At 38.7% G+C, this 25665-nt stretch overlaps 1 protein-coding gene and 1 pseudogene across 1 annotated transcript; one reads left to right on the forward strand and one right to left on the reverse strand.

Moving 5' to 3' along the window:
* Positions 1-3049: 3049 nt before the first annotated feature.
* On the reverse strand, positions 3050-4012 carry LOC110259197 (olfactory receptor 10C1-like). The gene has a single exon (XM_084970344.1). It carries the CDS (start codon positions 4010-4012, stop codon positions 3050-3052), a length of 963 nt encoding a protein of 320 aa, XP_084826470.1.
* Positions 4013-19464: 15452 nt separating this feature from the next.
* On the forward strand, positions 19465-20396 carry LOC146401354 (olfactory receptor 2J3-like; annotated as a pseudogene).
* The last annotated feature ends 5269 nt before the right edge of the window (positions 20397-25665 follow it).

The following is a 25665-nucleotide window of genomic DNA, read 5'->3' on the forward strand; positions in this document are numbered from 1 at the left end:
ACCCAGAATGGGAAAGGGATCCCTTTTCTCTGTTTCCTCACCAATATTTATTATTTGTGTGGTTTTTGATGACTGACATTCTGATAGGTGTGAGGTGACATCTCATTGTAGTTTTGATTTACATTAATCTAATAATGAGTGATGTTGAGCATCTTTTCATATGCCTATTAGCCATCTATATGTCTTCTTTGGAAAAACGTCTCTTCAGATCTTCCACCCATTTTCTGACTGAGTTGTTCATTTTCTGATATTTGTTGTATGAGCTTTTTAGGTATTTTGAATGTTAGCCCCTTATCATATAGGCTTGAGTATTTTCTCCTGTTCAGTAGGTTGTCCTTTTTTTGCAACTCATTTTCTTTGCATGTGAAAGCTTTTAAAGTTAATTAGTCCTGTTTGCTTGTTTTTGCTTTTATTTCTTTTGCCTGAGCATGTGGATCCAAAAAAATATTGCTATGATTTATGTCATTAGAACGTTCTGCCTGTGTTCTCTTCTAGGAGTTTTATGGTTCCAGGTTTTGTTTTTTGTGTTTCAGGTCTTATATTAAAGTCTTTAGTTTATTTGGAATTTATTTTTGAATATGATGTGGGGAAGTATTTTAATCTTATTCTCTTACATGTAATTGTCTAGTTTTTGATCTTTTTAAGTGTATAAAACTTATCAAAATTAGTAAACTAAACACAAAAGTTCATGCTACAAAATCATTTTTAACTGGTTTTAATTTTTAAAAATCATTCCTTTTTTCTTGGAGTTCCCGTCGTGGCGCAGTGGTTAACGAATCCGACTAGGAACCATGAGGTTGCGGGTTCGGTCCCTGCCCTTGCTCAGTGGGTTAACGATCCGGCGTTGCCGTGAGCTGTGGTGTAGGTCGCAGACGCGGCTCGGATCCCGCGTTGCTGTGGCTCTGGCGTAGGCCGGTGGCTACAGCTCCGATTCGACCCCTAGCCTGGAAACCTCCATATGCTGCAGGAGCAGCCCAAGAAATAGCAAAAAGACAAAAGAAAAAAAATTCTTTTTTTGTCGATTAGTCAACATATTTATAAATAATAATCTCTGATGCCTGCAGATAATTCCTGCCTATTTCTGTAGCATAATTGTTAATTGGCTATTTTTTGCATTTTCAGAATATTTCTATTCTTAACTGAACACAGATATAAATAAAAAAAACAGTGTGTTTTGTTTTGATCTTCAGTGAATCAGATAGCTTTTGATAAAATGGGCACATCTGGCAAAACAGACATCTCGGTCATTAGTAACCATCACTATCATTCCGTGACTGGAGAATTACCACATTTTCTTTTTCTTTTCCAGCTTTATTGAGATGAAATCGACAAATAAAACTGTGAAGACTTAAGGTGTATAATGTGATGATACATATATCAAATATATATCCCTCGATGTATGTATCCACTGTGAGATGACCACCACGATCGAGTTAAGTTCATTGCTAACATGGTTATCTTTTGTGTATGTGTGTGGTCAGAAGAGTTAAGATCCGTTCTGTTAGCAAACTTCAAGTACATAATTCAGTGTTATTAACTACCGTCACCATGCTGTGTGTTAGATCCCCAGAACTCATTCATCCTATGCTGTAGGTTGTCATGGGAGCTGTCACAGTTCTCCATTCCTTGTCCTATACCCACTGCTATGTGGGTAGCTGAGAATCTCTCATAGATCACAGCACCTCCCTGAGAACGAAATGTTCAAAGCCAAGGTAATGTTCCTATAGATGCCTCAAGCGACTAGACGATGTCCATTTATCTTAAGAGCAAGTTTTCGGATGATTTCCAAATGTATTTGGTCAGGAATCATCTGAACATATGTAAATCTTGTTTTTTTTTACTCAAATGAATTTATCACATCTGTAGTTGTATAATGATCATAACTGAACACATGTAAATCTTATACATAAAAATAAATTTAAAATTATTTATATTATGTAGTATTAGTTCAGTTTTCTTCTTCCATCCTAGAAGTTAAATAGGTGTTCTCCTTCTTTTGAAAAAAAGTTTCACCATGAAGACTCTGGTGAAAATTTCCTGTAATTTTCTTTTAAAATTCTGCAACAGATACTTCTGATTTCTTTTTTTGGGGGGAGCTTTTGGATTACTTTTAAATTTTAATGATTTTCATTTTTTTGGAAGTTTACATATTTTTACAGTACACACAACTCAAAAAGGAACTATTTAACTCTATGTCATGTACCAATAATTAAGGTTGAAGAATTTTAAAACATTTTTATGGAAGGAAGTAACACACATCACAGAGCTATTAGGGCATAAAGAGCCATGTGGAACACACATATGTGGAAGCACTACCCCAGTGACCACCACAGAAGTTATACGGATGTCTCAGGGGCTAGAAAATGCCTAAGAATTTAGAGTGAGAACTTGCTACGCTTCTGAGATGTAATCTGGCAATTTGTCCTTTTAACCTATACTTTAGCCTAAATGGGAACATTTTGGGAAACCTGTCTAGTGTTGGACTCATCTATTAAAATTCTTTGGTATCCAACTTCCTTCCGGAATTTGGTAATGAGAACTTTAACTGTGAGTACAGAGGTATCTCCAAAATAACAATCACTGTTATTCAAGAAGGTTCTTACAAAACGGATTGACAAGTACAGTTCTCCCTCCCTCCGTCCTTTTCTCTTTCTTTCATTTTCTCTTTCTTTCATTTTTTCTTTCTTTCTTTCTTTCTTTCTTTCTTTCTTTCTTTCTTTCTTTCTTTCTTTCTTTCTTTCTCTCTCTCTCTCTCTTTCCTTCCTTCCTTCCTACCTTCCTTCCTCTCTATCTTTCTCTCTTTCTTTTTTAGATATTTTTAAATGATAGTTGATTTACATTTTCTGTCAATTTCTGCTGTACAGCATGGTGATCCAGTCATACATATATGTACATTCTTTTTTTCACATTATCCCCCACCATGTTCTATAACAAGTGACTAGATCTTCCTTCCCTCCTTCCCGCTTTCCTTTTATTTCATCTTTCTTTCTTTCCTCTTATGTTGGTTTTGCAGCTTTTTCAAAGAGCCATTTTTGTGGTCCTCTGGTATCTACCTATGAGCCAATACTTTTTTCTTGCCTACAGTTCTCCTAAGGGCTGCCTTGACGTCCTTGTTCCGTAAACTATAGATGATGGGGTTGAGCATGGATGTCACCACGGTATAGAAGAGGGCTAGGAGTTTATCTATTCCTGGTGAATGGCTAGCCTTGGGTCTCAAGTAGGTGACAGATGCTGAGCCATAGAAGAGTGTTACTACAAGTAAGTGGGAAGAACAGGTGGAAAGAGCTTTTCGGCGACCCTCAGGTGAGGGCATGCTGAGCACGGCAGCTAGAATTCTGCCATAAGAAGCAATGATGAGTAAAAATGGGCTGGAAATGCAAAGGGTGGCTGCAACAAAGACTGCAGCCTCATTATGGGAGGTATCCCCACAGGCAAGTGACAGGATAGGGAGGAGGTCACAGAAGAAGTGGTCTATTTCACAGGGGCCACAGAAGTCCAGGGAGAAAATATAGTTGGTCTGGCCCAAGCCTACCATGCATCCCACTCCCCAAGAAACCATTGCCAGATGGACACACACTCCACGACTCATTCGTGTTGCATAGTGAAGTGGGGAGCATATGGCCATATAGCGGTCAAAAGCCATGGCGGCCAAAAGACAGCACTCACTGATACCAAAAAACGCGAAGAAAAACATCTGTGTAGCACACCCCTCCCGAGAGATTCCTCGGGCCTCGATCACAAGGTTCTGCAGCATCTTGGGTGTGACAGAGCATGTGTAGCCAATCTCCAAGAGAGACAGGTTGGCCAGGAAGAAGTACATGGGGGTGTGGAGGACCGGGTTGGTCCAGATGGCAGTGGCTATGAGAGCATTGCCCGTCAGTGATGCTAAGAACATGAGCAGGATGAGGGTAAACAAAAGGAAACACTGTTCAGTGACCTCAGAGAATCTGGCAAAGGCAAAGCATTTGACAGACATGCTGTTGTCCTGCCACAAGGAACAATTGAAGGTCATGCCTGAAAAAAAGAGGCAAGGTCATCATCAAGAGTCTTTCATATAGAAATCTGAATCTTTCTCTTACTCTTAACAAGCTCTCGTGAGTCAGAGAGATAGATTTCTTTTCTGCTATTCTAAAATTCAAAGTTTGGAAGTTACCCTCATCTTGAAACCAAATCCTATTCCATGTTCATTCTCCTAGTTAATTTTTTTTTGTTGTTGTCTTTTGTCTTTTTTTTTTTTGTTGTTGTTGTTGCTATTTCTTGGGCCACTCCCGCGGCATATGGAGGTTCCCAGGCTAGGGGTTGAATCGGAGCTGTAGCCACGGGCCTACGCCAGAGCCACAGCAACGCGGGATCCGAGCCGTGTCTGCGACCTACACCACAGCTCACGGCAACGCCGGATCGTTAACCCACTGAGCAAGGGCAGGGACCGAACCCGCAACCTCATGGTTCCTAGTCGGATTCGTTAACCACTGCGCCACGACGGGAACTCCTCCTAGTTGATTTGTCGTAAATAATCAATCAGCAGGCATGAAATGGAAAACAGTTTAGTAAAATTCTCTCTCTCATCCCTTCATTTTACGAGTTGTCAAATACTACCAGATAATGTCCTCCCATACCTACCTATTTCTTTCCTATTCTTTAGCCACTGACTTGCTTTCTTTACTCATTTATCAAGAAGTATTTATTGAGCTCAGCATATTTTCAAAGTATTTTTCAGTTTCTGTTGTAGGTCCTGGATTCAACAAAGAAGGAAAGAAGAACAGAAATAAATGGACCGATTCAGAATTCTATTAAATATGAAATAACAAACATACGATTACAGGGACCCTTAGCGTCTATGACTGCTGAAGAATGTGCTCACACATCAAGCATTCTATTATAATGCATTTACACTTATACTAAAGCATTTAGAAACATTTCCCTTTTGTTGTTACTAATTAACTTAATATAATTTAATATTTCTCTTTTCTATGTGGCACCACAATTCAGTTAAGGTTGTGGCAAAGAAAATAGAGACAATAGTTTATATATTTCTTTGAACCCCAAATATTTTCTTTCTTTCTTTTGCTTTTCAGGGCCACACCCACGGCATATGGAGGTTCCCATGCTAGGGGTCCAGTTGGAGCTACGGCTGCCGGCAGTGGAAAACGAACACAGTTCATGCCCATGAGGACATGGATTTGATGTCTGGCCTTACTCAGTGGCTCACTTGCTGTGAGCTGTGGTGTAGGTTGCAGATGTGGCTTGGATCCTGCCTTACTGTGGCTGTCACGGAGGTTGGGAACTACAGCTCTGATTTGACCCCTGGCCTGGGAACTTCCATATGCTGTCAGTGCAGCCTTAAAAAGAAAGAAACAAAAAACAAAATAAGAAATTAACATGCACTTTATCACCATCAGAAACTCTTGTCCTGTAGAAATGTCATGTTAACGGACTCATTGGACACTGTGTGCAATATTATCTAATATTGCCAGTCTATAAAAATAACCTATATTAAGAATCAGCCATCAACCAAATAATGCACCATGATTCTAATCTAAAGATATAGGAGTTTTATGCAAATGATGAACTGTGTTTGTAGATTCTTACTCAATGTGATGACAGATCAAGTGGCCGTTGAACATTGACAAGATTCTGCAGGTTCAAATCTTGAGATGGAGTTTCAGTGATAGGTGGATGTATGAAAAAGTAAATAGAGGAGAGAGACAAGATCATTTCAATAGCTCGTGGCTTTCTTCATGTGCCAGCTTACCCAGCCCAAGATCCAAGACATGTACCTTGTCTACAGCTCTGCTTTGGAAATAACCCAGCAGAAGTGATTCATTTGGAGCCAGCTCCACGTAACTAGAACTGTTCCTTAACTGACTCAGTCTCTTATTAGTCTCTATTGTCATGATGAAATGTTTCTTTAGTTCCTATCAGCCAGAGGAAATCATGTGATACATTACTAGATATTTTACCTGAAACGCTTAGTGCAGTGCCTGGAATATAAGAAAAACTCAGTAAATATTAGTCTCCATTATTCTGAAACGGTCATTTCTAAAATGCTTGAATCATAGGTACAATTTAAATAAACTGGCCATTGAATATGGCAGAGATGATTTCCCATTGCTTTCCACCATTTATCCATAGTTATTTCATCGAGGACCTAATATCTAGCTGAGTGATGCCTTAATATAACCCAGCAGAAACTATTTTATCATTTGATTACAGGATAATCGAGGCATTTCCAATTACCCGAAGATAAGACATATATCTGTTTGCTGTAAAGTAATTAGTTTAGAACAACTTACAGTAGTTTTATGACAGGAGTACTGGCAAGTCTTCAGAGAGGGGCGAATCTATCCGATTAAAATAATGTCCAGAAGTGAATAATGCTTTGAATGCTGGCTATTCATTTTCAAGCTTTAATTCACCATCTTCCATGACACTCTTAAGACATCAGTTATATCACATACCTTTACTCATAATATTTGAGGGAAGAAAGTAGATGGTATTTGCTTCTGATGAGCCACTTCCTATTTTGTCTGCACAGTCTCCTTATAACCTCCCCAAATTCAGAGGATGTAAAGCTCCCCAATCCTTACTTCTAAAACTAAGCACTGAGAAGCTTTTGTTGTAGTCAGAACCACGTCTGATGCCAGGAAGACTGTCTCCTGAGAGAGCATTATGTCCTTCCTCACAGTGCCCTCAGCCACACACACACACACATACACACACAGAATCACACACACACACACACACAGACACACACACACACAGACACACACAAGCATGTAGGGTTGTGCTGATTACATAATATATTTGAACCTTTCTCATCCTGAAAAAAAGGAATGTGAATATGTTTTACTTCATTTCTTCTCCTTGTTTCTGAATCCTTATCATGCTTCTCCTGAGAGATATTTTCTTCTAACAAGAGGGTCAGGAATAGTTTGATTTTCTCTCTGAGGAATTTCAAATGCCTCTATTTGTTGTTGGTTATGAACATTTAGGTAGCAAAATAAATAAATATAAAAGGTAATGTAAAAACAAGAGTATCTTTCTGTATAGCGCTGGGAACTATACCTAGTCACTCATGATGGAGTATGATGGAGGATAATGTGAGAAAAAGAACGTATATATGCATGTGTGACTGGGTCACTTAGCTGTACAGTAGAAAATTGACAGAACACTGCAAACCTGTTATAATGGAGAAAATAAAAATTACTGTTTTAAAAAAGAGATGCTTGAGAAAATGATTTGACAAAGATGCCGTAGTTTGGCTGCTTCTAGTGTCTATATTCCTGGATAAATACTCCTCTATTTCTACAAGTAATGAAATAGCATTGATTGAACATGCAGTATTTTAGGTGCTTTACATGTCATTGCAGTTTTAGTTTAATCATCACAATTAATCAGCGATACATTAGTTTCTTTGCTAACGATGAAGAAGTTGAGTTTCAGCACAGCACAGAGAACTTTATCCAATCTCTTGGGATTTGGGACCATGATGGAACATAGTGTGAGAAAAGTCATGTGTATATATATATATACACATATATATATACATATACATATATATATATATATATATGTATGTATGTATGACTGGTCACCTTGCTGTCCAGCAGAAATGTATACAGCACTGTAAATCAACTACACTTTAATAAAAAATAAAATGAAAAAAACGAAAGTAAAAGCAAATCCATGGTAAAATACGAATAACCCATATTATAGATTACTGCTATGACAGACTGTATGCACAATGTGATAGTAATTCAAGTGAAATCTAGCCAAATATTTGACCCCTGTATACTATTAATATGAAATACTGAGAAGTACAATTTAGTTTGAATTTAAAGAAGTAGTCATCAAAATAATTATGAAAATGACATAAGTAAGGTTCACACCACATGATATTGAAGCAGTTAGTATTTTTCTGGGATTCTCTCCCCAGATAATAAGAAATGAGTGACAACGGAAAAAAAATCGATGCAACTTGTCGAGGGTACTTTGTTCTACTGGGTTTTTCTAATTGGTCTCATCTGGAGATAATACTTTTTGTGGTTATCTTGATGTTGTACTTGTTGACATTGTAGGCAACCTGTACATCCTTATCTTGTTGTACCTGGACTCATGTCTGTACGCAGCCATGTATTTCTTCTTCTCAAATGTCTCTTTTCTGGGTCTCTGCTATACCACCAGCCCCATCCCTCAGTGGCTGATCAAGCTTTGGGGTCCAGAAAAAAAACTTCCAGGAGATTGGCAGAAGCTAAATATTCTCCTACAGATCTAGTGACCACAGTATGAAAAACATTGGAACTTTGTACAGACTTCTCTAGCCTAGGTTGTTGGGCATTTCCCACCTTTTGATAACTGGGTTTTTCTGCTCGTATTGGATCCATGTTTAAATTCTCTCCCCAGTAGGAAAATTTAAACTCTGAATATATAACCATGTAATAATATTAATATTTAAATATTTATTACATACATAATATTTGATATACATTGAACGGAACTGGAATGATACATGCCAAGCTCATAATAGTAGTTATATCTGGGTTGGTTTTTGGGTCAGAGAATGATGGTTAGAAAGGACACTGATTTTCTATGTGATATATATATATGTATATATATATATATTTTTTTTTTGTGCTATTTCTTGGGCCACATATGGAGTTTCCCAGGCTAGGGGTCTAATCAGAGCCACAGCTGCCGGCCTACCCCAGAGCCACAGAGCCACAGCAATGCGGGATCCGAGCCGCGTCTGCAACCTACACCACAGCTCAAGGTAACGCCGGATCCTTAACCCACTGAGCAATGCCAGGGATCAAACCCTCAACCTCATTGTTCCTAATTGGATTCGTTAACCACTGCACCACGACGGGAACTCCCTCTGTGATATTTTATTGCAGGGAGCTGAGGAGATACAGGGACTCAAAAAAAGGACCTTGCCTGATGGCAGAAAAACCTGAAGGCAGGTTCCTAACCAAGGAAGGGAGCTCACCTGAATGGTACAAGCCAAAGGTGGGCTTCTGGTCAGGATGAAAGCCTGCCTGTACTGTACAAGCCGAGGGCAGGCCTCAGGTTACACAGCTCTCATTTTGATGTTGATGGGGAAGAATTGGGGCTTTCCCGGGAAAACAATTTCCATGTTTGCGCTGGAGAACATGGATTGCTTCTCGGGTGACCTAGTCTTTCCTGTCGTTTTATTTGTTATTCAGTTTTCCTCAGTCTTTCCTGATTATTTACTTATTATTCTTATTTTCCATTCTTATTTTCCTGTGGTGATTTGTGACTTAGCAAAGTTACAACAATAATATAATAAGAATTTCATCCTGAAGGACTTTCCCCTATTTAAATCCAACTTAGGTAAAATATAGTGTTTATCTACTAACTAGTTATACAGTAAACTTTAGAGTTAGGATTTTAATGAGGTTCATAGAAGTTAGACATATATTATCCATGAAACCCAGCTGTGAGTTTTGTCCTTGATTTTAAAAGCTTTTAAGTGATAGCTAGTTAAGTTGGTTTATATTTTCTTATACTGTCTCCCTGCCATAATGCTTTAAAGATAAGCACCAGTCTAAAAGCAAGATTTGTGAGTACCAAATTCTTGTGTCTGTGACCTCTTCAAATTGTAAAGACTGGCTGGCCATGGGATGATTTGTACTGAGTCTCCTCCTTTCCACATGATGTATTGTACCTAATTGCCCTTAAATTGTATTCACTAAGTTTAGTTAAGATAAAGATTTTAGAACATGATGTATAGCTGCTATACCGTGTAATAGTTAACCAATGTACTTTTAACACTGTGATGTAATCTGTAGTAAAAAACTCTCCGTATAATCAACCACTTATGCCAATAAAATGTGAGCAGTCCAGTGCCCTGAAAGAAGGGACAAAGAGGCTGTCTCCCTATGTACATTTGCCGATGCTGTCCATCTCCTATCGGGAAAGTGTACACTCCCTGGCCACCTGAGCAGGCCTCTGGCATTTTATGTGCTAGAAAATGCTGGAAATAAATATGACAAAAGTAATAGTTGATGATTCTGAGTTGTGGGAATATAGGTTTTCTATGTGTGTGTAATATTTTAAATATCCGAAATAAAGAATAACAGAGAATTAAAGTAGAGTTGTTTGTTAAAATATCAGTTCAAGTTAAAATTCACCGTGATGGTAATAGTAGCTCACATGTATGGAGTAATTATGTACTAAGCACTGTGGAAAATGTTTGTATCTTTTCCTTGTTGAATTTGTACAACAATCAGGACCAAGGACACATAAAGACTGTTTTCTGGTACCTGTCTTAAACAGAAAGCAAAATACCCAATTGCTCTCTTAAAATCACAATTTTTAAAATGATATCACTTAGATGTGCAATCTAAAATATAGCACAAATGAACGTATCGACAAAACCAAAACAGACTCAGAGACTTGGAGAACAGTCTTGTGGTTGCCAAGGGGGAAGGGGGAGTGGGATGGACTAGGAGTTTGGGGTTGGTAGATGCAAACTATTACATTTCTAATGGATGAGCAGTGAGGTCCTACTGTAGAGCTCAGGGAACTATACTCAGTTTCTTGTGGCAGAACATGATGGGAAGATAATATGAGAAAAAGAATGTATTTGTATAAGTATGGCTGGGTCCCTTTGCGTTATAGCAGAAATTGGTTCAACATTGTAAGTCAACTCCACTTAATAAAAAATGTAATCTTATTATAATTTCCAAACCCAGATTTTCTTTCTATAGATGGCATATATTCGCTAGAAACAGTGTAATGATTTAAAAATGTTTATGAATTCGTAAACTCATCAGATATTTTTACAGTAACATGTCAGTTCTTGGATATAGTCTTATTTTATTTTTTATATATTATGGTAAATCCCTTGACAAGACATCATGGGAAATTACTCATAAAAATGTTTTGGAAAATTTATTTATTTTTATTTGTTTTTTTAATTTATTTTTATCTTTTTATTGTTATTTCCCCAACACATTTTTTCCCTACTGTACAGCATAATGACCCAGTTACACATACATATAGACGTTCTTTTTTTTCACATCATCATGCTCCGTCATAGTTGACTAGATCTAGTTCTCAGTGCTTAACAGCAGGATCTCATTGCTAATCCACTCCAAAGCAATAGTCTGCATCTATTCACATCACGTTCCCAATCCATTCCAACCCTCCCCCTCCCCTAGGCAACCACAAGTCTATTCCCGAAATCCCTGATTTTCTTTTCTGTGCAAAGGTTCATTTGTGCTGTATATTAGATTCCAGATATCAGTGATGTCATATGGTATTTGTCTTTCTCTTTCTGACTTACTTCACTCAGGATGAGAGTCTCTAGTTCCATCCACGTGGTTGCAAATGGCCTTATTTTGTTTTTTTTTTATAGCCGAGTAGTATTCCGTTGTGTATCTATACCACATCTTCCTAATCCAATTGTCTGTCAATGGACATTTGGGTTGTTTCCATGTCGTGGCTATTGTGAATGGAGCTGCAATGAACATGCGGGTACATGTGTCTTTTTCAAGGAAAGTTTTGTCTGGATACATGCCCAAGAGTGGGATTGCTGGGTCATGTGGTAGTTCTATGTATAGTTTTCTAAGGTACCTCCATACTGTTCTCCATAGTGGTTGTACCAGCTTACATTCCCACCAACAGTGCAGGAGGGTTCCCTTTTCTCCACACCCTGCCCAGCATTTGTCATTTGTGGACTTATTAATGATGGCCAGTCTGAAGGTGTGAGGTGGTATCTCGTGGTAGTTTTGATTTGTACTTCTCTAACAATGAGGGATGTTGAGCATTTTTTTCATGTGTTTGTTGGCCATCTGTATATCTTCCTTGGAGAATTGTCTATTCAGGTCTTTTGCCCATTTTTCCATTGTGTTGTTGGCTTTTTTGCTGTTTAGTTGTATAAGTTGGAATTTTTAAATAGTTATGTTTTCAGAATTTTGGTGGTTACCTTCTGTGTTATAGTTTGAATGGTCTTTGAAGATTATTTTTAATACTTTTGCAGGGCTAAACATGTCCTTGAAATTAGAGAAGTTAGGTGGAGACAATTAACTCTAGTTAATAAAGCAATAATATACAATGTAGGTTTTTTTTTTTTCTTTTTTGCTTTTTAGGGCCACACACACGGCATATGGATGTTCCCAGGCTAGGGGTCAAATTGGAGCTATAGCTGCCAGCCTAGACCACAGCCACAGCAATGCCAGATCTGAGCTGGGTCTCTAACCTATACCACAGCTCATAGCAACACCGGATCCTTTAACCCACTGAGCAAACCTTATGGATGACTTATGGATGCTAGTCGGGTTCATTAACCACTGAGCCATGATGGGAGCTCCCAATTTAGTTTTTAGGTATCCCATTTTTCAAATGTCTCATGCTCCCTATTCCCCCACTTAGACCACCTCTAACAAGTTATTCCTCAAATGTGGCCCTTAGCAGGATGAGGAATTGGGGAAGAAATTTCAGGGAAACCTGTTCCCCTCCCTATAAAGACAGCTTCATGAGCATGTTCATCAGTGAAGGTTGGTCTGTAGAGTCATTGTTTTCTTTGGGCAACAGTGTATCATGTTGAAGGTATTCCTCAGCAACTGTTGTAACCAGGACAACTCCTTGAAGGGCATTACTTACCACTTTGGGATTTAGCCTCCCAATGGCCCCAGTCAAGGAAAGCATGTCCCATTATTCTTTTGTTTCCATAAAACTCCATTTGCTCTAGGAGAAGGGGTCTATCCCCTGAGACACTAAATGCTCTAATGAGCTCCTCTTCCCTGCTAAACCAGATCTTTCAGTAGACTCAGAATTCTCTGTTGTGTAGCATGATAATCATAGTAATTTTCAGACTCTGCTTTCCTAGTGTGATGCAGTAGACTAGACTCTATGGTGCATGCATCCAGCCATCCCTTTATGTTGGTGATGTGAAAGAGATGAAAACCAGAGATCAGGTTGATCCCTACATAAAGAGGCATCAGCTGGGCAAAGAGAGGGACTATGGACAGACACGGAAAGGGCATTTAGTGAAAGGAGTTGTTTGAGTGTTAGGCATGCCCTAGGTAAGGGTATTAAAGGACAAATATAAGAACAAAGACAGCTGACCAGTGATATGGGGATGGGGAGGTGAAACTCATGTCCATCACCATTTCCTCCATCATGTCGTATTTTTAAAAACCGAGATATTTCATTCCACAGCCCAAAAGAACAGTCTTTGTTGAGGTCTTTATTATCCTCTCCCTTGTAAGAATAAATTTAACTGTAAAGTTGCTACCTTTCTTTTCTTGCACCTGGTAGTTTTATTTTTTTGTCTCTTATCTCCTATCCCTTCTAAATTCTTTAAGAATGCTGAAGAATGGTTCATGCGACAGATCAGTATATCTCACAGCTGTTTTTAATTAATGTTTTAATTAATGTACTAAGTTATTCAGGCAACTTTATGAAGAATAAGAAAATTACATCTGCATCAAAAGAAGTAATGATAGCATTTGGGTTTACCTTTCTCATGAGCTACTCTCTCCCTTTCTAGAGATTATTAAAAAAAACTTTGCATTTTCTCATCATCCCTCAAATGGCAGTGACCTCTAAGTGAAATAATCTGCTTCATTTATTTGGCCATCGCTGTTTTTTTAATTCGGCCATGGTGAACTTCTTCAGCATCCACTAGGCTTCAACCACACCTTCTTGGTGTGGTCTGAACTTCAACCTTGGGGAGGAAGCTCCTCTTCCATGTTTGTTCTTTCTTGGATGCTATCGCTTGGTCCAAGGTATCTTTTAGAGTTCTCTCATAACTTAATAATTCTTTATTTAAATTTTGGTTTCATTACAAAAATTATTCCTTTTATTTCTTGTTGTACTTGCAGCATGTGGATGTTCCCAGGCCAGGAATCAAACACACACCACAGCAGTGGCCTGAGCTACTGCAGTGACAACACTGCAGCCTTAACCTGCTGCACCATGAGGGAACTCCCCCCAAATTCTTTTTTTAGCAATGTACTGTCTGATTGTCTAGTATAGTTTCTGAGCTGTAGAAAATAGTCTAGATTAGTGTGTCAACTAGTTAGTGAATTTGAGTTTAGGGCTTGAATCAGTCTTACAACCTTGGGGCCAAACTGTTTCTGCCTTTCCTGTTGAAATTCACTATCTACTGCTGCTAACATCTTTTTCAAGAATGGTACTTATAAAACGTGAGCAATTAAGAGACCTCATTTGTGCCGTATATTAGATTCCAGATATAAGTGATATCATATGGTATTTGACTTTCTTTTTCTGACTTACTTCACTCAGGGTGAGAGTCTCTAGTTCCATCCATGCGTATAATGAAAAAAATAAAATAAAAAAAAAGAGCCCTCAAAGGAGGTAACCACATGTGGTCCTGCTGTGGTTTCTTTTTCTTTTCTTTTGTTTTATTTTTAGTCACAGTTTGTTTGTAAATGTGAGAGAAATAATTGTATGTGTGAGGAATCAGAAGTGATGTGGCCTCATTGGGTGAGGCCAAGCACTCACAGAGAGACAGAGGGATATTTGACTGGTGGGATACTTATGACATGAACCAAGCTGAAAATCTTAGTTCACGTGAATAGATCTGTGAAGCAGTTGCAGAGAACCTTGACAAAATGCCTCTTAAAAGACACGTGAGGAGTTCCTGTTGTGGCTCAGTGATTAACGAATCTGACTAGCAGCCATGAGGAAGCAGGTTCAATCCCTGCCCTTGATCACTGGGTTAAGGATCTAGCGTTGCTGTGAGCTATGGTGTAGATCACAGACTCGGCTTGGATCCTGTGTTGCTGTGGCTGTGGTGTAGGCCAGCAGCTACAGTTCTGATTCAACCCCTAGCCTGGGAACCTCCATATGCCACAGGCGTGGCCCTAAAAAACCAAAAAAAAAAAAAAAGAATCCCCCCCCCAAAAAAAAAAGAGACGTGGATTTAACTGATTTTAAAGGAGAAATTTTTAGGAAAAAGAAGATATAAATTCATTGAGCAGAAGAAAGGAAGAGTGTGGGAATGGCAGAAATGGCTTGTCACAATAACAATATAAAACTTTCCTATGAAAGAGAAGAATCGCTTAAGAGTTATAACTGTTTATGAAATGTTAAACGAACAAAAAAAAAAAGAAACAAGCTCTCTAGGAACCATGTATTAAGTGATGAACAGCCATTTAATGGTTTCATTAAATATTCAGAATTCTTCTCTAAGTTGGAGAATAAAAACATTTGTAGACATTAGTAATTATGATCGAAGTTTAAATACTGTCTCTGTTATTGTCCTGAAGAAAAGGGAATATAGAAACGTCCTCAAGGCCTTTTGTTCAGGTTTCTAGCCCGGTGATATACACATATACACTTTCAGCTTTAAGCACTAGTAGTCAGGTCACTCTCCATTTCCCTCAACCTCACACCCTTCCTTGCTTCTTTGCTCTCTCAAAGAACTTCTATCTTCCTTTCCCTAAAATGTTCTCTTTTCAAGACAGTTATATTCAGATGTCCTTTAGGATGTGTTCTGCCACCGCTTTCCCCATCTACTTCACAGATCTGTTCAAGTGAACTGAGGTTTTCAGCTGTGTTCATATCATGATTATCCCCATAAGTTGATGTGCCTGTGTCTGCCTTTTTTTTTCGTATTTCTCTTTGTGTTTTTAATTTCCAGTTAAGAAATAAGCTGTGAGTGTGAGTAAACAAATCAGAAGATAAAATTCTTCCTATAAGAATAGTTAATTGGAGCTCAATATTTTTTACCCTATGTCAATATTTTGAAATAATAAATAAATTAATATTGTTAATTATATCTTTTTATCTGTGTTTAAGATTATTTGGATTGCAATTATTATGTTTTCTATAAACACATAAGCAGGAATGGCATGAAAATGCTGAAAAGAAAAGTAAAGCTGTTTGTTAAAAAGATTATTTGTTCCATGGAAATTTTCCTTTGTAGCTATGTTAGAAGATTTTCAAGTTACTATTTACCCAGACGTCACCCTGGGTGAGTTAGGAGGATTCAAAAGTTAAGAAGTTATTTTTCTGTAGTAGGGAAAAATATCTGGATGAAATATAAAAGTAAAAAAAAGCCTTTGTATTTACTTAAAAAATTTTTAATGTGGTAAAATATTAAATTTGTAGAAAAATTGCAAAAGTGGTACAAAAACTACCATTAACCTTTTAACAAGAGTCAATAATAATTATATTCTACCTAAAATAGTTATTCTATTATCCACCTGTCAATCATAACCATCTGCCTGCCTGCCTATCTATCTACCTATCTATCTACCTATCTATCTACCTATCTATCTATCTATCTATCTATCTATCTATCTATCTATCTATCTATCTATCTATCTATCTATGTAGCTAGCTAGCTGTCATCTTTATATATGTATCTATCTGTCATCCATCATTATCTGCCAACTATGTGTATGATCTCTTTTTGTGGACCATTTGAGACTAATGTCGAGACGTCCTGTCCTTTTACTGCTAAATGCTTAAGTGTTTTTCCCTAAGATTAGAGACACTATTTTACATAACTAATGTGTAGGTAACAAAATATAATATGGAGACAATATTATTATCTGACCAATAGTTCATATTAATATTTCTCCAATTGCCTCACAATATTTTTGCCCCAGTCCAGAATCAGACATTTAGATATCATGTCTTTTTTTTAAATGCAATATTATTTCTTTTTTTTATAATTTTTTTTTTTATTTTCCCACTGTACAGCAAGGGGGTCAGGTTATCCTTACATGTATACATTACAATTACATTTTTTTATCATGTCTTTTTGACTTTTAAAAATCTGGACCAATTCCTTAGCTTCATTGAAATCTATATTTGCTTATTAGGGTTGCACCCGTGGCATATGGATTTCTCAGGTTAGCCGTTGAATCAGAGCTGCAGCTGCCAGCCTACACCACAGCCACAGCAACGTGGGATCTGAGTCACATCTGCGACCTACACCACAGCTCACAGCAAAGCCGGAGATCCTTAAGCCACTGAGCAAGGCCAGGGATCGAGCCCACATCCTCATGGATACTGGTTGGGTTTGTTACCTGCTGAACCACAACAGGAACTCTGAATCTGATATTTTTGTGAGGGCAGACCAGCTCTTTTGCCCAACTTGTCTCAGTGTGAGTTTGTCTCATATTTATTCATTTTAAAAGTCAGGCTGTGCATTTTTGGCAGGAATATGACTGAAGTGACATTGTGTCCTGTTTAGAACAACATGTCAGTAGTCACATGCTGTTGGTTTGTCTCAACGTTGGTGATGTTAATATTGATTACTTGGCTATGGTGATGTCCACCAGGTTTTCCTCTGGTAAAGCCTACTACTTTTCATTTTGTAATTAACAAGTAATTTGTGGGGAGATATTTTATTTTTATTTGATTTTTATTTTTGGCTGTGCCTGTAGCATGCCGAAGTTCCTGGGCCCGGGATTGAACCTGACTCACAGCAGTGACAATGGTGAACCCTTAACCTCTAGGCCACCAGGGGACTCTGTGGGAAAATATTTTAAACTATGTAAATATCCCATCTCTCATCATACTTTCATTCACTAGTTTTTAGCATCCATTTATGTTTTTCTAACTCTATCATTCCTTCTATGTTTATTAATTATGATCCTAAATATGAGGATAGCTTTCTCTTCTTTACTATTTATTCTTTTTAAATTTATGAATATGAATTCTTTCTTCTTTCAGTTCATTGGTATCATGGTTTCTCTTAATATCCAAATTGAAAAGTGGTAGGCCCTTCAAACTGGTTTCTGTTTGTGTGTGTGTGTGTGTGTGTGTGTGTGTGTGTGTGTGTGTTTGTGTGTGTGTGTGTCCCTCTGGTTCTTGGAGGATATTTTTTCTTTATTGAAGCATAGCTAATTTATAATAATATGTGAGTTACAGGTGTACAGCATTGTGATTCAGTATTATTGCAGATTGTACTCCATTATAGGTCATTGCAAGATAATGGCTATAATGTCCTGTGCCACAGAATCTATACTTCTTCCTTATCTATTTTATACATGGTAGTTTTTAATCTGTTAATCCCATACCCATAATTTGTCCCTCTTCTCTTCTCTTTACCCCTTGGAAACCACAAGTTAGTTGTCTATATTTGTGAGTCTGTTTCTTTTTGGAATAGTCAGTTATATTAATTTTTAGATTGTACATAAGTGATATGATGCAGTGTTTGTCTTTCTCTGATTTATTTCACTATGCGTAATATAATCTAGGGCCTCCCACTTTGCTGCAAGTGTCAGTGTTTTGTCTTTTTAATGGCTGAGTAATATCCCATTGTATGTATGCACACCCCCCCACACCCCCACACCCCCCCACACACCCACACCCACCCTATATCTTCTTAATCCAATCATGGACACTTGGGCTGCTACCATGTTTTGGCTATTGTAAATGGTGCTTCTGTGAACATTGAGGTGTGTTTTTTTTTTTGGAATTGATTCCCCCCACCCTGGCTATATATACCTGGGAGTGGAATTGTTAGATCTTATGGTAGTTGTATATTTCTAGTTTTTTGAGGAACATTCTTACTCTTTTCCACAGTGGCTGCACCAGTTTACATTGCCATCAACAGTATACAAGGATTCCCTTTTCCCCACATCCTCTCTAACATTTGTTATTTGTAACCTTTTTGATGATAGACATCCTAACAGATGTAATGTGATATCTCATTGTCAACTGATTGGCATTTCTCTAATAATTAGCAATGTGGAGCATCTTTTTCATTTGCTTGTTAGCCATCTGTATGTCTTTGGAAAAATTTCTGTTCAGGTCTTCTATTCATATTCAGATGGACTTATTTTTTTGATATGGAGTTGTATATGACCTGTTGATTATTTTGTAGGTTAAACCCTCGTTGGTTGCATCATTTGCAAAAATTTTCTTTCATTCTGTAGGGTATCCTTTTGTTTTGTCAATGGTTTCTTTTGCTGTGAAAAAAACTTTTAAGTTTAGTTAGGACTTAAAATTTTTTGCTTTTTTTCTTTTACCTTAGGAAACTGATGCAAAAAATGTTGCTATGATTTCTCTCAAAGAGTGTTCTTCCTATGCTCTCTTCCAGGAGTTTTATGGTTTTGTTGTTACATTTAGATCTTTAAGCCATTTTGAGTTTATTTTTGTATGTGGTGTGATTAAATAGTCTAGCCTCCTTGTTTTATATGTGGCCATCCAGTTTTCCCAGCACGACTTGCTGCAGAGACTGTCTTGTCTGCATTATATATTCCTGCCTCCTTTTTTTGTAGATTAATTGACCACAGGTGAGTGGGTTTATTTCTGGGCTCTCTTTTCTGTTCCATGAACCTGTGTGTCTGTTTTTGATAATACCATGCTGTTTTGATGACTGTGGCTTTGTAGCATAATCTAAAATCTGAGAGGGTTATACTTATAGCTGTGTTCTTTTTTCTCAAAATTGCTTTGGCAGTTGTATTTCCATTTATCTTGAGTGTATGTAATTCTTTTGCCAGGTAACAGGAAATGAATGATGATGGAAAAACTCAATGCAACTTCTGGAGGCTACTTTGTCCTGCTAGGTTTTTCCAATTGGCCTCGTGTGGAAGTAGTACTCTTTGTGGTTGTCTTGATGTTTTACTTAATGACATTGACAGGCAACCTGTTCATCATTATCGTATCATACCTGGACTCCCATCTGCACACTCCCATGTACTTCTTCCTCTCAAACCTGTCTTTTCTGGATCTCTGCTACTCTACCAGCTTCATCCCCCAGTTGCTGGTCAACCTCTGGGGCCCAGGAAAAGCCATGTCTTATGTAGGTTGCATGACTCAACTTTACTGTTCCCTGGCACTGGGATCCACAGAATGTGTGCTACTGGTGGTGATGTCCTATGACCGTTATGCAGCTGTATGTAGACCCTTGCATTACACTGTCCTCATGCACCCTCGTTTCTGCCATCTGTTGGCTGTGGCTTCTTGGGTAAGTGGCTTCACCAACTTGGCACTTCATTCCTCATTTACCACCTGGGTACCCCTGTGTGGACATGGCCAAGTGGACCATTTCTTCTGTGAAGTTCCAGCACTGCTGCGACTGTCTTGTGTTGATACAAGACAGCTAATGAGCTGGCCCTCATGGTCACGAGCTCCGTTTTTGTTCTCATACCTCTCATCCTCATTCTCAGCTCCTATGGTGCGATTGCCCGTGCTGTGCTGAGGATGCGGTCAACAGCTGGACTTCAGAAAGTCTTTGGGTCATGTGGAGCCCATCTTCTGGTTGTGTCCCTGTTTCTCATTCCAGGAATGTTTAGATATCTCCAGCCCCCATCAGGAGGTTCTCAAGATCAAGGAGAGTTCATTGCCCTTTTTTATACTGTTGTCCCACCTAGCCTCAACCCTCTAATCTACACTTGAGAAACAAAGAGGTAAGAGGGGCAGTAAAGAGATTAATGGGGTGAGAGTAAGCCTGTGTACTTGTGACATGAATAGAATAATGGAGCATCTCTTCACCAGTGGTTCATCTGCCCATCCATGTATCAACCACTCTTTCATTCACTTACTTTGTCAGCACTGATGGAGCATGTACTTTCACTATATCACAGAGTTTGTGGCATTAGATATGAATTCAACACAGACTGCCCACATGACAACCTCCCTAGAGTGGAGAAAACAACCATGTAAAATCAAAATCAAACTCAATATTAGATTTTTTTCAGTGGTGCAAACCTAAAAAAACAAAGGTATGCCTTTCTTAATCAAAAATGAGATATGGATTTATTCTAAAAATTGATAAAAGGGCAGGTGTTATATATGTTTCTCTTTTGGCCACACCTGTGGCATTTTAAGTTCCTGGGCCAGGGATCAAATCTGAGCTGCAGCTGCAACCTATGCCACAGCAGCGGGAATACCGGATCATTAACCTGCTGAGTCACAGTGGGAGCTCTGAGCAGGTCTAATTCTTATGGAGAGATGATATTCTTAATTGTAAATAACCTATACTGTGTCTTTTAATTTCTTGCTTTTTGGGCAGAATTTGTCATAAAATTTGTCTTGTTTTGATTAACTATAGTGAAATACCTTAAATCTTTTCTCCAATACATCCTTTTTTTGAAAGTAGTTAATTTTGAGAGCAATTTTGGTCTATGTTCTTTATTATACCTTTATCAATAGTAAGAAAATAAGTTTCATGAATCAGCGGTCTCTGAAAAAATGTAGCAGAAGTAAGCACCTCATATTTCGTTTTTCCCTCCAATATAGTGAGTAGTGTAAAGGAGATGGAAATAACTTGTAGTTATAATATATAGCTTGTGAAGTAACGGTCATCCATAGACTAGGTCAGGTAAGTACTTGGGGCCCCGGCATAACCTAAGTTTCTAAAAAGAATATCGGAAGCAACCAAGTACTAGGCTCTGAAAGCAATTTGATAAATCTGATGTGTACTTGAAAGAATTACGTGAAAATATACTGGAAAAATTATGACAAAGCTGTTTGAAAAATGTTAGTTTTTTTCTTTTTGAGCTTGATCTGACTTAAATATTAGTGGTAAGTACATTACGAAAATCAACTTATATATTTTCCGAGTAAGGAAATGTACTTTTATTAAAGTAATAGTTTTGTTACCTGTATTATTGCTGCTATCTCTATCTGAAATAAGTGTAGCATGCACATAACATTTTAAACTGGAATCCGTATCGTATGGTAATCCAATTGCCAGCTGTAGTTTTGAGGCCTGTAATGTTTTCACATGATTGATTCAAATCCCATTCCCAGAGTTCCCATCATGGCGCAGTGGGAAGGAATCTGACTAGGAACCATGGAGTTGTGGGTTCGATCCCTGGCTTGCTCAGTGGGTTAAGGATTCAGCATTGCCATGAGCTGTGGTATAGGTCGCAGATGCAGTTGGATCCCATGTTGCTGTGGCTGTGGTGTAGGCTGTCAGCTATAGCTCTGATTTGACCCCTAGCCTGGGAACCTGCATATGCTGCGGGTGTGGCCCTAAAAGGCAAAAAACAAACAAATAAAAAAACCTTATCAAATCCCATTCCCTAAATTTTTTTTCTTTTCTTTCTTTGTTTTTATTTTTTTTTCTTTGCTTTGCTTTTTAGGTCTGCACCTGGGGCATATAGAAGTTCCAGGCTAGGGGTCCAATAGGAGCTGCAACCTACACCACAGCGCATGGCAATGCCTGATCCTCAACCCACTGAGCAAAGCCAGGGATTGAAACCGCAACCTCGTGGTTCCCAGTCAGATTCGTTTCTGCTGTGCCACAACGGGAAATCCCATTCCCTAAATTTTTAAAATGAAAAACACATCCCCAAACTTCCCCTCAGTTTCTGGTGTGGTTTGCAATTACATTGATTCTGATGTCTTTACCTTTATGTGTCTGTCATTCTTTATCTCCACCTCGACACAAACAGTAATACGGCATACATTCATTTGTCCTTAACCTATTGTCTAAGAAAGGAAGAACCAAGAATCATGTACATGTAAGGACTGTTAGTAAATAATTAGTGCCGCACAGAGTGAACCATCACAGAGCAAAATAAAACTTTTAAAAGCAAACCCAATAGTTTAGTTCTTTGAACCACCGTGTACTTACGGAAATCTTATTGTTTGCAACACTTCATGTAATACGCTGGCCTCTCACTATCTAATTCAAGAAAACTGTGGGAGTTCCCATTGTGGCTCACTGGTACTGAACCTGACAAGTATCCTTGAGAAAGCGGGTTTGATCGCTGGCCCTGATCAGTTGGTTAAGGATCCAGTGTTGCGTGAGCAGTGGTATAGGTCACAGACATGGCTTGGATGCCACATTGCTGTGGCTGTGGTGTAGGCTGGCAGCTGCAGCTCCGATTGGACCCCTAGCCTAGGAACTTCAATGCGCTGTGAGTGCAGCCCCCAAAAGACAAACAAACAAACAAACAAACCCCAAAATAAAACCCAGACTTTGACATTTCTTGTCTCTTTTCTTTCTTTTTTGCTTAAAAACCATATGAATTAAAAAAAAATGTAGACTATTTTTTTGGAATGCTATAGTTATAGCATACATATATATTGAATCCTAGCTCCATTACCATGATCTTCTAATTAATTTGTAATTGAAAACAAAGTTCAGTTAACAAAATCCCCTCAAAGATTAACACAGATTTTGAGTTTATTGTTTTGTACTTTTCGAACTACTTAAGTGAATCTTATGCAATTTTATCACAAACCACAATGAGATATCTCCTCGTGCCTGTCAGAATGGCTATCATCAAAAACAAGACAAATAACAAACATTGGTGAGGAGGTAGAGAAAAGGGAACCTTCCTGCACTGTTGGTGGGAGTTTAACTTGGTAGAGCCACTATGGAAAACAGGATATAGGTTCTCAAAAAGCTAAAACTAGAAGTACCATATGACCCAATAATTCCACTCCTGGATATAGATCTGAAAAGAAGAAACACTAATCTGAAAAGATATATGCACCCCAGTGTTCATAGCAGCATTATTTACAATTGCCAAGATGCGGAAACAACCTGTGTCTATCAACAGATGAATGGATAAAGGAGATATGATATAGGGGACACACACACACACACACACACCCAATGTGTGTTTTTACTTAGCCTTAAAAAGAAATCAGATTTTGCCATTTCTAGGAACATGGGTGGACTTGGAGGCAATTATGCTGAGTGAAAAAGTCAAACAGAGAAAGACAAATATTGCATTACATCACTTATATGTGGACTCTAAAAAATATAACAACCTAGTGACTCTAACAAAAAAGAAGCAGATTCACAAATGTAGAGAACAAACTAGTGAGAGGCGGCAAGTGGGCGTGGCAACATGGTGGTAGGAGACTGAGAGGTACAAACTATTGTGTGTAAAATAAGCTACAAGTATATATTTTACAACACAGAGAATATAAGCAATATTTTATAACTAGAAATGGAGGATAACTTAAAATTGTGAATCACAGTATTGTACACCTGTTGACATCTAATATTGTACATAACTGTATTTCAGAAAAAATAAAGGGAGTTCCCATTGTGGCTCAGTGGTAAGGAACCTGACTAGTATCCATGAAGATGCAGGTTTGCTCCCTGGCCTCGCTCAGTTGGTTCAGTGATCCGGCATTGGCATGAGCTGTGGTGTAGGTCGCAGACGTGGCTCAGATCTGGTGTTGCTGTGGCTGTGGCGCAGGCTGGCAGTGCAGCTCCAGTTTGCTAGCCTTGGACTTCCATAGGCTGAGGGCGCAGCCCTAAAAAGACCAAAAAGAACACCCCCTGCCCCAAAAAAGAGAACAGAAAAGAGAGAAAATAAATTGCCTAACTTTGGCTTTTCACCAACAACAATAAAATCTGAAGGGAAGAAGACACATGGCTTGCCGAAGTTTAAATGACCTCTGTGTGGCAAAATCAAGGTAATGACAGTAGAGTTTTGGTTCTGAGGCCCTTTGTCGTGACCAGCAATGCCCAGGGTAAACTAGAAGGTCTGAAATCCTACCACTGCCATCTCTGAACCTTGAACCACTCTTTGGTACTTTGACACTCACACTGCACACATGAGCGTGGGTCGCAAGCAACTTTACTGAAGAACTAAGAAGGAATCCAGCTTGTTCTCAGCGAAGAATGGAGACTAAATGCTGTGAAGGACCAGCTTCTTCTCTACCCCAGGAAGTTTCTGCTCCCCATCCAGACAGATGGCTCCAGTCCCCTCATACCCATTCCTGTGCAGCGTATTCCCTAAACCCATGCTCAGTTACCTCTTCTGAGTGTGTCTCAGCAGTGCAGGCACAGATGTGTCATCAGATAATCACAGACACTAGCTCTGGCTTCCAGGCCAGATTCAGGTGTTTTATGCTCTTTTATTGGCCTCAGCGTCACATACTGTATTCTCTGTCTTACAAACATGGGACTGGAAGGTCAGGGGTATCACATGCTATGACAGCATTAAGTGAGTTGAAGCACACGAAGTTTCCAAATATAAGTCCATCATATTCCAATTACAATTCGACAACTAAAATAATAACACTTAGAGGAAAAAGTAGTACCTGGATTTACTACAGATTTCACAATGATAATACTTTACCATGGGAATCTGGCCTTGTCACTGCAGCAGCTTGGGTTGCTGCTGTGATGCGGGTTTCCTCCCTGGCCCGGTAACTTCCCCATGCCACCAATGTGGCCAAAAATGATTTTTACCATGGGAGTAAAATTTTCTGTCTATAATAATGTCGTATTAACATATGTTTTAAATACTTTTCTGAAACATTGCAGAGTCTAATGCACACTTACGCCTAAGTGCTCCTGAGAGTATCTCCTAAAGACAGGATCTAATCCAGGATCACTGATTAGATGTTTGTGTTATGTCTCTTAGTGTGCTTTCTTTCTCACTCCACTGTGTCTAACCTTTTTTCCCCCACCCTCTCCCCGACTCAGGCCCTAGTGGTCTCTGGGACTCTTCCAAGTCATGGGAATCCTGAGTCTCACAATTTGAGTAGTCAATTGGTTTTATGATAGCTGTAAGGCTATTTTTGTTTGTTTGTTTTTGCTTTTTAGGGCGGCACCCACTGCACAGGGAAGTTCCCAGGCTAGGAGTCGAATCGGAGCTGTAGCTGCTAGGCTATACCACAGCCACACCAATGCCTGATCCGAGCTGAATCTGCGACCTCCACCACAGCTCATGACAATACCGGATCCTTAACCCACTGGCAAGGCCAGGGGTTGAACCTGCAACCTTATGG

This window comes from Sus scrofa, chromosome 7, assembly GCF_054392235.1.
Source record: "Sus scrofa isolate SSC_HxYL_T2T_F1_AM1 chromosome 7, Sscrofa_HxYL_maternal_Yorkshire_Landrace_v2.0, whole genome shotgun sequence".
Classification (NCBI taxonomy): Eukaryota; Metazoa; Chordata; class Mammalia; order Artiodactyla; family Suidae; genus Sus; species Sus scrofa.